This window comes from Heterodontus francisci, chromosome 7 (genome assembly GCF_036365525.1).
Source record: "Heterodontus francisci isolate sHetFra1 chromosome 7, sHetFra1.hap1, whole genome shotgun sequence".
Classification (NCBI taxonomy): Eukaryota; Metazoa; Chordata; class Chondrichthyes; order Heterodontiformes; family Heterodontidae; genus Heterodontus; species Heterodontus francisci.
The window spans coordinates 61,901,749-61,919,189 of NC_090377.1; the positions used below are offsets into that span (position 1 = coordinate 61,901,749).

Below are 17,441 nucleotides of genomic sequence, written 5' to 3' on the forward strand. Positions count from 1 at the left end.
ATACAAAAGGTGAAGTCACATGGGATCAGAGGGGAGCTGGCAAGATGGATACAGAACTGGCTCGGTCATAGAAGACAGAGGGTAGCAGTGGAAGGGTGCTTTTCTGAATGGAGGGATGTGACTAGTGGTGTTCCACAGGGATCAGTGCTGGGACCTTTGCTCTTTGTAGTATATATATATATATATATAAAAATGATTTGGAGGAAAATGTAGCTGGTCTGATTAGTAAGTTTGCGGACGACACAAAGGTTGGTGGAGTTGCGGACAGTGATGAGAATTGTCAGAGGATACAGCAGGATATATATATCAGTTGGAGACTTGGGCGGAGAAATGGCAGATGGAGTTTAATCTGGATAAATGTGAGGTAATGCATTTTGGAAGGTCTAATGCAGGTGGGAAGTATACAGTAAATGGCAGAACTCTTAGGAGTATTGACAGGCAGAGAGATCTGGGCGTACAGGTCCACAGGTCACTGAAAGTAGCAACGCAGGTGGATAAGGTATTCAAGAAGGCATACGGCATGCTTGCCTTCATCGGTCGGGGCGCAGAGTATAAAAATTGGCAAGTCATGCTGCAGCTGTACAGAACCTTAGTTAGGCCACACTGAGAATATTGCGTGCAATTCTGGTCGCACACTACCAGAAGAACGTGAAGGCTTTGGAGAGGGTACAGAAGAGGTTTAGCAGGATGTTGCCTGGTCTGGAAGGTATTAGCTATGAGGAGAGGTTGGATAAACTTGTATTGTTTTCACTGGAATGATGGAGGTGGAGGGGCGACATGATAGAGGTTTACAAAGTTATAAGCGACATGGACAGAGTGGATAGTTAGAAGCCTTTTCCCAGGGTGGAAGAGTCAGTTACTGGGGAACATAGGTTTAAGGTGAGAGGGGCAAAGTTTAGAGGGGATGTGCGAGGCAAGTTGTTTTTTACACAGAGGGTGGTGAGTGCCTGGAACTTGTTGCCGGGGGAGGTGGTGGAAGGAAGTACCATAGAGACGTTTAAGAGGCATCTTGACAAATACATGAATAGGATGGGAATAGAGGGATACGGCCCCGGAAGTGCAGAAGGTTTTAGTTTAGGCAGGCATCAAGATTGGAGGGCCGAATGGCCTGTTCCTGTGCTGTACTGTTCTTTGTTCTTATCACCACCTGTAAGTTCCCCTCCAAGCCACATATCATCCTGACTTGGAACTATATCGCTGTTCCTTCACTATTGCTGGGTCAAAATCCTGGAACTCCCTTCCTGTGTACCTACCCCACATGGACTGCAGCGATTCAAGAAGACAGCTCGCCACCACCTTCGCAAGGGCAATTCGTGACGGGCAATAAATGCTGCACTAGCCAGTGACGCCTACATCCCATGAACGAATAACAAACTTAACAAAGGACTCAGTTTCGTCCCCTTATGCCCCAACCTGAAAGAATCTCGCATTCGGCATGACGTTGAGCTCTTCCCCTGTCGTCTTTGTCTCCAGGCTCACTTCTTTGACTAGGAGTCCTCCCCGCAACCAGAGGACCCTTTCACCCACCTCCAATATTCTCCCTCCACTTGGACCCCTCCCTCTGGCCTGCTACCCACTCGTGATCTTTTTATTGAGAACTGTTGGCGTGACATCGGCTGTCTCAATTTCTCCGCACCCCTCGCTTACTCTAACCTGTCTCCCTCTGAACTTGCTGCACTCCGTTCTCTGAGGTCTAACCCCAGCATGGTGATCAAACTTGCTGACAAGGGTGGTGCTGCTGCTGTCTGGTGTACTGACCTCTACTTTGCAGAAGCTAAGCACCAACTCTTAGGCATTTTTTCCAGCCTCCCCCTGGACCATGACCCCACCACTGAACATCAAGCCACTGTCCCCCTGGACCATGATCCCACCACTGAACATCAAGCCACTGTCCACAGGACTGTCACTGACCTCATCTCCTCTGGAGATCTTTCATCTACATCTTCCAACCTCATTGTCCCGCAACCCCAGACAGCCCACTTCTACCTCCTTCCCAAAATCCACAAACAAGACTGTCCTGGTAGACCCATCGTTTCGACCTGTTCCTGCCCCACTGAACTTATTTCTTTTCTTCCTCTCTTCACTCTTATCTTTTCTCCCCTGGTCCAGTCTCTTCCCACCTACATCCGTGACTCTTCTGACGCCCTACGTTATTTCGACAACTTCCAGTTTCCTGGACCTAACCACCTCCTCTTCACTATGGATGTCCAATCTCTCTATACCTCCATCCCCCACCAGGACGGTCTGAGGGCTCTACACTTCTTCCTCGAACAGAGGCCCAACCAGTCCCCATCCACCACTACCCTCCTCCACTGTCTGAACTTGTTCTTACATTGAACAACTTCTTCTTCAACTCCACACACTTCCTTCAAATAAAATCTGTTGCTATGGGCACGCGCATGGGTCCCGGTTATGCCAGTCTTTGAGGTTTGTTGAACATTCCGTGTTCCAGTCCTACTCAGGCCCTCTCCCTCACCTCTTTTTCCAGTACATTGATGCCTTTCTGCTCTCACCCTGAACTGGAAAACTTCATCAACTTCGCTTCCAATTTCCACCCTACTCTCACCTTTACATGGTCCATCACTGACACTTCCCTTCCCTTCCTTGACTTCTCTGTCTCCATCTTTGGGATTGGGCTGCCCACTAATATTCATTATAAGCCCACCGACTCCCCCAGCTACCTTGACTACACTTCCTCACATCCTGTCTACTGTAAGGACTCCATCCCATTCTCCCAGTTTCTCCATCTCTGACGCACCTGTTCTGACAATGCAACCTTCCACAACAGCGCTTCTGACACGTCTTCCTTTTTCTTCAACCGAGGATTCCCCCCCACTGTGGTTGACAGGGCCCTCAACCGTGTCTGACCCATTTCCCGCATTTCTGCCCTCACCCCTTCCCCTCCCTCCCAGAACCACGACAGGGTTCCCCTTGTCATCACTTTCCACCCCACCAGCCTCCACATCCAAAGGATCATCCTCCGCTATTTCCACCACCTCCAGCGTGATGCCACCACCAAACACATCTTCCCTTCCCTTCCCCTCCCCCGTCAGCATTCTGCAGGAATCGTTCCCTCTGCGATACCCTGATCTACTTCCCCATCGTCCCCAACACTTCATCCCCTTCCCAAAGCAATCACAGGAAGTGTAATACCTGCCCTTTTACCTCCTCTCTCCTCACCATCCAAGGCTCCAAACACTCCTTCCAAGTTAAGCAGCAATTTACTTGTACTTCCTTCAATTTAGTATACTATATTTCTTGCTCCCAATGCGGTCTCCTCTACATTGGGGAGACCAAATGCAGACTGGTGACTGCCGAACACCTCCGCTCAGTCGGAAAGCATAATCCCGAGTTTCCGGTTGCTTGTCATTTCAACACGCCACCCTGCTCACATGCCCACATTTCTGCCCTTGGCCTGCTGCAGTGTTCCAGTGAACATCAACGTAAGCTCGAGGAACAGTACCTGATCTTTTGATTAGGCACTCTACAGCCTTGCGGACGCAACATCGAGGTCAACAATTTCAGAGCATAACTAACTTTTTTAAAAATGTTTTTGTTATTTTTTCAATTATTTTATTTTTTAACTATGTGCCTGATTTTCATGTTGTGCTTTTGGACAGAGCTGCTTATTATTCTGCTATTAACATTCTGGACTAATGCTTTGTCTTTCACCACAACCATTAACACTCTCTTTGCCTTTGTCCCATGACATCTTTATTATTTAATCTCTCCTGCCCTCTGCCCTATTGCACACCTTCCCTTTTGTTCTCTTCCCCCCCACCTTCACTTGCTTAAAACCTAATTCTTTCCTAACCTTTGTTAGTTCTGATGCAAGGCCACAGAACTGAAACGTTAACTCTGCTTCTCTCTCCAGATACTGCCTGACCTGCTGTTTATTTCCAGCACTTTCTGTTTTTATTTCAGATTTCCAGCATCTGCAGTATTTTGCTTTTATTAAAGAGTAACTCCTGTCTGTCTGTGCCACTGCAGGAGATCCTCAGGGTAGTGTCCGAGGCCCAACCATCTTCAGCTGCTTCATCAATGACCTTCCTTCAATCATAAGGTCAGAAGTGGGGATGTTCGCTGATGATTGCACAATGTTCAGCACCATTCGCGACTCCTCAAATACTGAAGCAGTCCAGGTAGAAATGCAGCAAGACCTGGACAATATCCAGGTTTGGGCTGATAAGTGGCAAGTAACATTTGCGCCACACAAGTGGCAGGCAATGACCATCTCCAACAAGAGACCATCTCCTCTTGACATTTGATGGCATTACCATTGCTGAATCCCCCACTATCAATATCCTAGGGGCTACCATTGACCAGAAACTGAAATGGAGTAGCCATATAAATATCGTGGCTACAAGAGCAGGTCAGAGGCTAGGAATCCTGCGGTGAGTAACTTACCTCCTGACTCCCCAAAGCCTGTCCACCATCTACAAGGCACAAGTCAGGAGTGTGCTGGAATACTCTCCACTTGCCTGGATGGGTGCAGCTCCAACAACACTCAAGAAGCTCAACACCATCCAGGACAAAGCAGCCCGCTTGTTTGGCACACCATCCACAAACATTCACTCCATCCACCACCGACGCACAGTGGCAGCAGTGTGTACCATCTACAAGATGCACTGCAGCAACGCAGACAGCATCTTCCAAACCCGCGACCTCTACCACCTCGAAGGATCAGAGCAGCAGATGCATGGGAACATCACCACCTGCAAGTTCCCATCCAAGTCACACACCATCCTGACTTGGATCTAGATCGCCGTTCCTTCACTGTCACTGGGTCAAAATCCTGGAACTCCCTGTTAAGAATCTCCCTGTGACTGGAAGCCCTAAGAATGTTGGAGATTTCCTTTTGTTGTTTGTGGAATTAACTTTTTCTTTAGTTTTCAATTACAGGCCTTTGAAATCTGGCAATAGAAGATTTGGCACTTTGAGTTAAAGATGAGAATTGTAAGCACGGTCTGAAGGGATGTGGAATTAATAAAGTAAACCTGTTAAGTTGTGAAAAGTAGAACTTCATTGTTGGCCGTTGTGACATTCTAGTTATTATGGTAAAACATGTGGGAATTTTAATCTGGATACAAATTCACACATGTAAGAGTGGGGCAGTTTTTAAGTTTTGATAGTGTAAATTGGAATTTGGGGTGTTTGAGGTGATTGTTAAATCACCTGGGTTGGAATCAGTCTTGGATCTGAAACTCTTTCCAAAAGCTAAAGAGTTTTGGGAATAATTGGGAGTTTAATTTAAAATGTTGTAACTTAGTTTGCTTCAGGGTGCTTTTGTTCATAAATAACCAGCTTGAACTGGTGTGTGCACATGGCTTGAAGGAATGTATCTGCTGTACCTTTTTTTTTTAATAAAAAGGGTGGTAATGCAATCTGAGAACTTTTGCCCTTCCCCTTTTCAAACTAGCAGAGACAATTAACCCTTTCAGCCAGCAGTTTAGCTCAGCACACAACTTTTAGCTCATTGAAGACTTATATACAGTATATTGGGCATTATGAAATTTTAAGTTTCTGAATTAATATGAGTGGGCATACTAACCACTGGGCTCCTAACCAGAGCCAAATGGACCCTTTGTTTTTTTTTAAAAACAGGTGATTATAGTATAGCAAGAACAGCAAGAAATCCAGCACTTTTGAAAATCATTCAGGACAGAGTGCTTGAGAACAAGAGAAGCACCTCTGTCTGATGTAAAAGCACCATTTAAAACCACCAAGCCTGGGAATAATTGTTTCCAAAATGGGAATTGATAAAACAAATTGATAGGAGTTGCCAGAGATAAACAAAATTTTAATTTTCAAAAAAATGGTAATGCCTGGGCAGCTACATGTATGCCTGCCGGTAAAATGTTGCTGAGCGAGGTGTTTGTTGTGTTGGTGGGGACTACTGCTACAGCAAGATAATGATTAAAGGTCTGTTTGATTTCTGTTTTAAAGATATTATAGATAATTGACTGTAAAGTTTCTCCAGGGCTCAAAAATAGAATTGTAATTAATGGGAATTGGAAATAAAATCTTACTGATGCAAGAGCTAATAAAGGAATTTTAGGAACAGACATTGGCAGAATCAAAGTTCAAACTGTTAAATTAATGTGCATAATTTCCAAGAAGTCCAGAACTTTCTAGCAAGAGTTAGGAGAGTGTTGTTAAGAATTGTAATTTGATAGCTTTCTTTTGGAGATTTGTGTCCTTGCCTATGGTTTTTTTTTTAAAAAAGAGAACTGAATTTGATATTCTGGCCACTACCCAAGGCATTGGAAACATGCAGAGGGGGATGAGCAAGGCTCTCGAGACAGACAGCACCCCTCCCTTCCAATCTTTTAATAAGATAACCAGAGAGTCAAAAATGTGTGACATGATATTGGGACACGGTGTAAGTGTGCAAATGTGATGTGTTACATGTGATGTAACTAACATGTAGAAATATGGCAATTTGGCACTGAAGAACAGATTTCAGACATGCTCAGCTACTTGACAACAGCATGACAGGAAATGGTTAATGTGGCCAGAAGAGTGAAACAATATTTTTAAATTATCAAGGCATTGACACATATTCCAGAAAGAAACTGGCATTAAAACAATTCAGATAGAATTAAACACACAACTGAGATGGAGCAAAATCAAGGTTCAGAGAGACAGTTGAAGGTCTAGGAATTATCCACAAGATGGATATAGTAAAGGGAGAGCTGGAGAATCTTTTAAGTCCATGCGTGATCTGTTACTTGAACCAAAGGTACTTACAGAAGGCTAATAACTTAGAATTAACAGTGCATCGGCAAAAGTATAAAGAATTGGTCTTGGGAATCTGGAATTGCAGCAACAGTTGTTAAGGAACAGATTATAATGAGGAATCACATTGATTAGTACCAAAATCCACCTAAGTGCATCTCCCTCGTCAATGGAACCACCTGGATTAACCCAGACATGACTGAGTATCTCCAGTCAGAGGATGCCTTTGTTTGTCCTTATAACATAGCAGAAAACTCTGCTCCAGCATGTGGATTCACCAGGAACAAAGATCCCCTCAACTGTACAAAGGAAATATTGAGCGGCGAGGAGTTCCCCGTTCACTCTGCCTTCCAAGGTGAGGGAAGATATTGTGATATTACTACCCACAGAGTATACATATGGCAATTTAGTTTGTGAATTAGATAAGGGAGAATTTTGCTTTAGGCCTTCTTTAATGGCTCGGATAGGAAACAAGGTTCTATTCAGTATATGGAATCATAAACAAATAAATATCATTGCTAAAGATGACCTCAAGGAGCAGTTACATCAATATGTTAGTAGATTTGATTATGCCATTCCCCCTTTACCCGAACGTCTGACTGAGCTATTGTAAAGAATCAATACATCCAACAAACACTTTTATATCCTGCAACAACAAAATGGAGAAATTAAGAATGAAATCCCTGATACAGGGGATGACGGCCACTGGTGGGACATAGGGTTAAACATCGAAATACCCCTTTGGATCATGATTATTTCCCATGTCTTAGTGACTGCTCAATTGGTGATAATTCTGATTTTAATATGCGCCTTAAGACAAATCAGGAGAATAATAAAGGAAATGACAATTAGACAGGAGACCATGAAAGATTATCAGGCCCTCCTTAGAAAGTAATGTATGAGAGATCAATGCCATCTGGCATTTCACTCTCAAGGTGGGGACTGTCGGAACTAAGGGGTTAATAAACTGCTATGTTAATCTGTTATTACTGCTATGCTTGAATGAAAATGTGCAAGTTCTGGTCTGCTGCAGTTTATATGAGGTGCTATGTTTTAAAGCGGAATGCTTTTAGGAAATGATAAAGGTTACGCTAGGGAATAGTTATACTTTATATGTGTAACAATGCATTATATTAGGATTAAGCTGTGTACCTTATGTCTGGAATCATGCTTGTCATATGAAATGTATATCCGTAAGCTATATTGGAAAGATGGTGAAAGACAAGTGTGTCTGCTTAGGACAAAGGCAGAAGTAGTTTTGAGATAAGGCAGGATGTCTGATGACTGCCACTCTCCATTTCAATTCAGAGAGACTCAGTGTAACAATAACTGATAAACTTGCAGGCCTCATGGGGATGGAAACATAAATAAAGATATTTGGAGACCATTCATAACTGGAATTTTGATGGGGATATTACTTAGGTCATCAAACCATTTGTAGAGACAATGTATGGAAGGCGAGGTCAAACCTGACCAATCAAAAGGGTTATGTTGGAATATAACCTAATATGGCATGAAGAAACCCTTGGAGAGGCATAAAAGAAAGGTGCTGAGAGACATCGGCGTGCACAGATTTGAAGAAGGAACCAGACTACGGTCAACAAAACACTTGGAGAGAAGACTGCATCACAGTGGCTTGGGAAGCAAGAACCGAGGACACTGCACTCTGCTGTATAACTACTGCCGTTGTTGAGTATTGCATTGTAACTCCTTGCTGTGCTTAACAAACTCCCTATCTTGATTAAGAATACCAAAGTATGTACCTTGTAGGTCCAAGATCAGTTAACACCTCCTCCAAACAAAAAAAAACTTACATGGGTGATCTCCAGAACTAATTTGCAGGGTGATAGTTTTGACAGAAACTACCTGAGCAGTTTGAAGTAATATCTCTTCCTATTCATGTATATATTGGGCTGGTTCCATTTTCATCTAGAAATCGCTAGACTCTGGGGAGGCCTACAGGGCAGAACACATTCTGTGCCCTCTCCAGTTGCTATCTTCTACCTACATAGAAAATTATAAAGGTGTTCCCATGCCAAACATGGCATCGGTCATCTGCTTTATACAGAAATACACTGTGTACTGGCTTATTTCATAGAAGTTCCCTACAATGGCCTGATAGGATCCTGTGGCATAGAAATTTTACACTTTTGTGACTTTGATATCTGTCGGAAAGGTCATCCTAGTCATTGAGGTTGTATGGCACAGCACATTTTCATTGTCTCTGGAGTAAAGCGAAGGCAGCAAAGACAGGAGAGGCATGGTCTGTAAACATGGGTATTGATGAGAGTGAACAGACTGTCTGAGATATTGTTGATATCCCTCTCACAAATTGGTCCTCTGTATCCAATTTATGCAGAATTATGCAAACCCCAAAGAAGTTGCATCCTCCCAACTTTATTAGCTACAACTTGCTTATCAAACAAAAAGTGCTTAACTTGGTCTTTCTCAGATCCAAACTTTACCACACTGAATGCCATCGACCACAGTTTTTTTCTACTTACTTAGTGTGTCTACATCCCTGTGTAACTTGCTCCTATCAACAAATTTCTGTACCTCTTAATAGTGGCATCTGCAAACTTTGATACACAACCCTCTAAAGTCATTATATGCTGAAATGTTGAGGCCCCAATACGGATCCCTGGAGAACACCATTTGTCGTATCCCGCCAATCAGAGAACGAACCCCACTATCCCTATTCTTGTGTCCTTTCTTCCAACAAATTACCAATCATGTCATAAGGTTACCTGCAATGCTATGTGGTCTTATTTTTGCCAATATGCTATAATTACACCATTCCATCAGTGCAGCAATTCAGTTTTGTGTTTTCCAGCTCCTCAGACTGCAGTATGGAGAAAATCTGATGATTCAACCAATTCTGCTTCTCTGCTTCCCAAATTTCTGTACATTTTGCTATTTCACTGCACAAAATAGTATAAATCAAATGATTATATAAAAATATATCTCATCCGAAAGACAGCACCTCCGATTACAGCATTTCCTCTGTATTACACAGGAGGAGGAGCCTAGGTTATGTGCTCAAGTCTCTGGACTGGGACTTGAACCCACAACCTTCTGACTCAGACAAGAGTGCTTCCACTGAAGCACAATGAACAAAAGTGAAAGTGTATATTTTCACTTTGAAGGTTCAGTGGACATGTATAAGGACAATTTAGGATAGATTATTGTGCTTATCTATTGCCCCAGCCTTTTTTTGGTGTTACTTTAAATAATAATAATAGTTGGCTAAGCAGAAAAAGTTGGATCTGTGTGGCATTCCACTGCACCGAGTTGTTTGAAAATATAGAATGAGTCTATGTAAACTTGAGTATGCAGATCACTGCAATTGGGATATTTGTCAGAACACAATCACATCTGTGTGCATAGACAGAATCCATAAAGGCACAGCTTCTGGATTGTGAGGTGAGATGCACTCATGGGAAAATTTGTAAAACCATTAAAAAGGTCTCTTAAAAAGCATAAAAGGTAACAATGTCTGATATGAACATCGTCAATGGATTTTTAACAATGTAAATATATAACAGCCATTGCATTTTCCTGATTTACTATGGCTGTAATATGCTTGAAAAGCACTATTAATCTGCTTAAAGCATAATCCTGAATTCACACGGGCTGCCTGTTATCAGCTATGCTTTTTCAGGCACTTCTTCATTAGTTAAACAGACTCGTTGGGCCTTTTAACTATTTTTATATAATGAAGATAACATTGCAATTATCTATTATTTTTGCACAGTACTAAATCAATTTAGTGTAAGGACAATAATCATTACCATCCTGCCCTTAAGCTATTATTTTGGAAATTGTTTAAAATATTGCAGCTGTGTAGGAGAAACCACTGAGGATGACCAATGATTTTCTCAATCTAAAAATACTTGTATTTATTCAAAATGTATCCAAAGCGTGGAAATTACTGTTTACTTCAGCTTCCTGTTGAGTAAATGGTTCAGTTCTCCTAAAACATTAGAAAAATTCTTTGAACTGTAAATGAAAGTTTTAATGTTCAATAATATATGCATATTTCTGACTCCTGATGAAAGGCCTGCAATGGTACCTTAAAGGATAGCTCCATGTTTTCTCCACCCCAGACTTCCAAGCCAGCATCGTAAGTACCCAGTTCATAAAAATACTTCTTGTCAATTGAAAATAATCCTCCTGCCATTATTGGACACCTACAAGAAAATTAGTTATATAGAGTTGAAGCAATGTTACATATTTCATCGGCTTTTTATTTTTGGATAATACAAAAATTAGAAAATGCAGCATTCACAAAGCTGCCATAACTTCACTTGGAGAATATATAAATGCAGCATGAAATCAGTACTAGAGAATGGTTCCAATATTACTCGCTCTCCAGACCTTTCCAGTCATTACAAACTTTTGGTTGAAATTTGACAGAAAAACACTGAACTGATAAGAAACTGATCAGTGGAGTAGAGAACAGATACAACAGGCTTGCTGGAAGAACAAAGCAAGAAACAAAAGAAGACTGTCATAGGAGGGATAAACACAAAGATGTTCTGCCAAGCTGTGAATTACATCGCAGCTAAGCAAAGCTGGACAATAACACATATTGGATAGTTAGGAAGTAGGATTTATAGGTTTGATCATGTTATAATGGTTGATAATCATGAAAGTATATTTTCATAATTTTTTTGCTCTGGCTTTAACAAATAGCTCAAATAAGGAGTTGAGACAGGATGATTTCATACATGCTTTATGGGGCATTGCAAAACTAGATTTAATAACAATTATTATCTTTAGTAAGCTAAGTTACCTTATTGGGTCCATTTCTTTCAGATTGTATTCTTTAATCATTTCATCAGGTATTGTCTTCCACTCAAAATTCATGGGCCAGGTAAATACTCCACGTAGAAAACCACTCACTCCTACATAACTACATTAGAAACAAAAATTTTGGACATTAGCAAGCATTTCTGATACACCGTCTGAAGAAGAAATTTTGAGAAACAAGAAGCACAGACTATTCCATTAAAAGTAAAATAAGGAAAATAAAAAAATAGCATAAGTGCAGAAAAACTGTTTTAGAAAAACAAAACATAGACTTTCATGCATATCAAATTCTGAATCTACTACAATGATTCTACGGAGAGCACAACAGCAGGAGCAGAACGTTACTTCCACGTGTGTGGCTCATAGCAAAAATTGTGGCCTAACATGCTTATAACAGGTGCTTGGAATCATTCTATTCTACTGAGAAGGTTAGCACTTTTATAATGATGTGGTATGTTAAAGCATTGTTCACGTGCAAAAAACTAATTCCATTGATTAATGGCTGAACTTAGTGGCCGTAAAATTCTACACAGTGAGTTGTACTGAATTTGTGACGAGTTGAATTTTATTTCTAGGCTGCAGGTCCCAACATCAGGACTGGAAGTGGGTATGGCATCCGTTGGGGCAATCAGCGGCCAGCCAAACGCAATTGAGCAGTGGCCAGCCAATTAAGGATTGGGAGCCGGGGGGCCGTCCACTGAGAGGACGGAGACGGCAGCGGAGGTGCCATAATTAACCAGCTGACAGCCCCTGCCCAACTGCTCGTTTCATCCACTGAGCCCCTGCCTAACTGCTCGTTTCATCCACTGAGCCCCTGCCCAACTGCTCGTTTCATCCACTGAGCCCCTGCCTAACTGCTCGTTTCATCCACTGAGCCCCTGCCTAACTGCTCGTTTCAACCAGTGAGCCCCTGCCCAACTGCTCGTTTCATCCACTGAGCCCCTGCCCAACAGCTCTTTTCATCCACGGAACCCCTGCCCGACTGCTCGTTTCAACCAGTGAGCCCCTGCATTCAGGAGCGCCAGGCATCGTTTTGCAATCCTGCAGGCAGCATGGCAGAAAGACCACCTCGGATGGCCCCGCTGTTCAATGATGCCTCCCTCCAGACTCTGCTCCGGACTGCAAGGGAAAGGCGGGAGGTCCTCTTCCCCAATATTGGGAGCAGACCAACCTGCCTGACCAAGCAAGCCTGGATGGTGACAGCAGAGGAGGTCAGCAGCTGCGGGGTCACCCCAAGGACCTGGATCCAGTGATGGAAAAGGGTCAATGACCTCATCCGATCTTCCAAGGTGAATGTTCCATTCAATTACACCCCTTTCCACCCAGCTTGTGTCAGAGTGAGAGAATTCGTTTGGTAGACAGGGAGGGACCACCCAGCCATGGCAATGGGGTTCTAGAGTTGCCAATGGGGTCTGAGGCATGGCCACACCTCAGTTAGAGGTGCCCGTCTTTCGATGCATTCCCCTGCATAGAACCTCAAGAATGGTCGATGCAAGAGACATTTTTCTTTTATTCTTTCGTGGGATGTGGGCGTTGCTGGCAAGCTACCCATCCCGAATTGTTCTTGAACTAAGTGGTTTGCTAGGCCATTTCAGAGAGGGCAGTTAAGAGTCAACCACATTGCTGTGGGTCTAGAGTCACATGTAGGCCAGATCAGGTAAGGATGGGAGATTTCCTTCCTAAAGGACATTAGTGAACCAGATGGGTTTTTACGACAATCAATGAAAGTTTCATGGCAGTACTGCTTTCGATTCCAGATTTTTATTAATTAACTGAAATTAATTAACCGAATTTAAATTTCACTAGCTGTCATGGTGGGATTTGAATCTGTGACCCAGGGCATTAGCCTGGGCCTTTGGTTTACTAGTCCTGTGACATTACCACTATGACACCATCTCCATCGTGTGAGTCCCCATCATGGCTCGATAGACTTTCATCATCAGAGGTCTGGGGCTTTTACCCGCTTGCAAACTAACCTTGTCCCTCACTGTACCTGCAGGAGAAGACAGCCCACAACAGGAAGGAGCGTGCCAAGACTGGCAGCGGAGATCCTTATGCACATCTCCTTACATCAATGGAGGAGGCCACAGAGTTGAAGGGCAACCAGGCGGTTGTGCCACAGCTGATGGGGAGATACGAGTGCCCACCTAAGAGCGTGAGTGAGCATCTCCTGGGGCATAAGGGTGTCTTTGATGCCAAAGAGGCATATAGCACATGTAATCCTCTTGGCAGCAATGGAGAGGTACATTTGGGGTGATATGATTGAGAGGATGGGCAGACACTAATCCTTTTATTTTTCAATCATTTCTCATGCAAATCAAGGTGACTGAGTGGAGGGAGGAGCTGAAGAGGCTGGGGGACAGTTGGCCACCCGAGAAGAAGGGGGCAGCCTCAGAGGGTCCACTGTCACATCATTCCCTCGCACCCTCCACCAGCACAGATACTCTCACTTTGGTGGGTAACTGCGCGCATTTAGATATGGGCACACAACCTGGTGAGCACAGACTTGCCAGGGCAGCTAAAGGAGGCTGTGACAGCCGAGGCCATTGGTAGTCTGAGATCAGGCCCATGCTGAGGCTCAGGCGGATGACGTGCCCCTGATGTCATCGGCAACACGGAAATGTTACAGCTGCAGCGAGAGGTCAGGCAGCATCAGGCAGAGATGCCAAAAGCTTTGAGTACCCAAGCACCGACGATGGAGGAGTCTCTGCTGATTGCATGTCTGGCTTCCTCAATTGAGAGGCTGGCAACTGTCATGGAGAGCCAGATCCAGCAGACCAATCAGTGGCTGCCAGAAATGCACACTGACCTGCACACCATCCAATTGTCCATGAGCTTGATGCAGCAGTGGCAGGGCAAGAGGGGAATGAGGCACCTGGCGTCTCCACCAGGTCCACATCCCTCTCAGGTCAGCAGGGAGGTACAAGAGCGTCTTATAAGGGGGGAGGAGCAGCTGCCTGCCACATCTGGGGGTTCCTCTCAGCATGTTCCTGGTGAGGACAGTGGCTCCAAAGCCCTTCTGCCAGTGAAGCCAGCGGCCCCATCAGCCCAGCCGACTGATGTTTCCCTCAGCATTCCTGGACCTGCTAGGCCTCATGCAGCCAGAGGAGAACCGTCAAGGTCATCCCAAGCCAGGGGGCAGCTAGGTCAGCAGCCCATCTCCGCCTCAGCTGACAGCGCTTGGGCTCTCAGGAACACCCACAAACGAGTTCAGAAAAGCAGAGATACACTTAAGAGGATCACGGATAATAATGTAGAAAAGGGACCTGCTGCAACGGTCGACACATGTAATTAAACTATGTTGTTCACTCACCATGTCTCCTCTCGGTTGTGGATTCCTTTTGGGAGTTACTAGCAAATCTTCCTCCTGAGGTGTTGATAACGAGGGAGTTAGACCTGCGCACACAAAGCTTCGGCGTTGTCACTTTGCAACCTGCACCTCGGTGCTGCAGTATAGAGGATGGAGGTGACAACAGGGCTGTTTAATGATAAGGCTGTTACAGTTCCAGAAGGTGGTAAATTTCAAAAGAAACGTGAATGTATGAAGGCGTATCTCATGATGCCTTTCATGCTGTGTTTGGGGTCCATCATCTGGCACTGCTTGGGCAGTATCTTCAGCATCATGGGAGGCATCTCGCTCAACGATATCCTCACTGCTAACTCTTCGCCTCTCTGTAGTGCCAGGTTGTGTACTGCACAGCAGACCACCACAATTTGCGAGACCCTCGCCGGGCATACCAAAAAGGATCCACCGGATCGATCTAGGCACCTAAATCTCAGTTTGAGCAGACCAATGGCCACTAGTTTTGACCCATGGCAAGTGTTATACCTCTCCTCTGCATCCGTGCGTGTGTTTCTCACAGGATTCAGTAGCCATGTCCTCAGTGGGTAGCCCTGGTCTCCAAGGATCCATCCCTGAATGCGCATGGGGACTGCCTTAGTATGTATGCGTCATGGCTGCTTCCCGAGAATTGTGCACACGTCTATAAGATCCGCTTGCAGTGGCCGCAGATCATTTGTACACTGAAGGAGCAGAAGCCCTTCCAAGTTGGTGAAGGCAGCAGGCTAGTCCGTGGGAGCTTGGATGGCCACATGCATGCAATCAATCACCCCTTGCACCTGGGGGAATCCGATAGACCTCTCAGCTTGACTGTTTGCAATGGCGCAGAAGCGCACATAGTCGCCAGTCTTCCTGCACATGGCATTGGTGACCTCCTTGATGCAGCGATGCGCTGCAGACTGGAAGATTCCGCACATACCTCCAGTGGACCCCTGGAATGATACAATGCCGTAGAAGTTTAATGCCAGCGTGACTTTCAGCACTACAGGTATTGGGTGCCCACCAAGTCCCATGAGCCTCAGCTCATCCTACATCATGGCCCATAGATGACTGACAGCCTCCCTGGAGAGGGTGAGTCTTCGGAGACAATGCAGCTCAGACATCTGCAGGTAGTTAAGATGCGGTCGGTAAACCCTCTCTGGAGGGTAGCTTCTTCTGCGCACCAGAGATTGTTGCTGTGCCCCTCTACAACCTTCTCCAGCCTCCTGTGCTCAGAGCTAGCCCTTATGTAGCCCCCCAGTTAGTGCTCCCTCCCTCTCTGCTCTCCTCCTCCACAGGGCCCTCGAAGCCAGGGTGAATGAGGCCGATGACAGGTTGCCTTTCTCTAAGCACACGGCCTCTGGGACAAACAGACCTTCCACCACCGCCCACCCACTACTAGTGCCTTTCAATGAGGTGGCACTGCCCTGATGCCACGCTGGTGTGGGTGCCCTGCAGTGCTGGCACTTTGGCTCCAACTTCTGACAGTCTTTCACAATGCTTCCCCTCCTCCACAATTCCTGCCAAGCAATGCTGCCTCTTGATGGCTTCCCAGTGAAGTCAACACTGAGCTGACGTCTCCTTGCACCTAGCGAGAACCTGAAGCACTGTGATTCCCATGCGCCAGCAGGAAAATTCAAAACAATGAATAAAATTGCTGTCAATTGGGTTCTTAAATACCTTAATTGGCTTCCCGCCTCGTGAATGTGCGAAGACCGCCCTCCATGTTGGCCACCAACTGGAAAATCCGTAAAAGGCTTCATGACATCGGACTTCCTGTCCAACATCTTCCATCTCTATTTTGTAGCCCATCCTGCCTTCGTTGCTGCCTCAAAACGACCCCATAAAATCCAGCCCAATGCATCTGGAGTTGCTAATCCTGTGGCCAGTCCAGATTCCTCCCTATAGGTGTGCATTCCAAAGCAACATGTATGTGGTATCTAGCAAAAGTTCCAGTTCAGAACACATCCTATGACATTTTATGCACTTCTCTATACCAGAAAATTTCTTCATTTGATCCCAGTTCCTTCAGACCTAACACACTTTTTTATTCTCTTGGCAACTCCTATCCAAGCTGCCGAAGCATTTGTTTGAAGTAAGGTGACACTTCTACCCTTGTTGCATCTCCAGTAGGCCCTCCAAGATAACGCCAGCAAAAATGGGAGTTTTCCCCATATTCCTCCTTGCTGCTAAAGGCCTGTTCAGGTCTGCAAATGAGACCCAACCCGAGCCCGACAGAACCCCATCCGAGCCCGAGCCCGACCCGGCTCGAGTCCTTCCAATTTTTCCTGCACCCGACCCGACCATCATTTAACCGACCTTAGGTTTTTCACTTTGTTCCTTACCTGCACAAGCTTAAAATAACTGTAGCAAAACCACCTTTAAAGTCCAAAAAGTAAATTAACATTAAAGTCACTTACCTGAGGTGGTGATAGAGCGTGTCCAATCTGGTCCGACCCGACCCGAGCCCGAATGCCGAACCCAGAAATCCGACCCGACTCAACCTATGTCATCGGGTCCCGTCGGGTTCGGGTCAGGTAGCAGGCCTTTACTTGCTGGCAACATTGTTACC

General features: G+C 44.9%; 1 protein-coding gene across 1 annotated transcript in view; it reads right to left on the reverse strand.

The window, feature by feature from the left end:
- The window catches only part of LOC137371715 (polypeptide N-acetylgalactosaminyltransferase 5), an 88,404-nt gene that overhangs the window by 20,023 nt on the left and 50,940 nt on the right, over positions 1-17,441 (reverse strand). Inside the window, exons 5-6 of the mRNA XM_068034538.1 lie at positions 11,534-11,653; positions 10,811-10,928 (exon numbers count right to left, since the gene is read on the reverse strand). Coding sequence (XP_067890639.1) covers positions 10,811-10,928; positions 11,534-11,653 — 238 coding nt within the window. The remainder of the gene's footprint in view (positions 1-10,810; positions 10,929-11,533; positions 11,654-17,441) is intronic.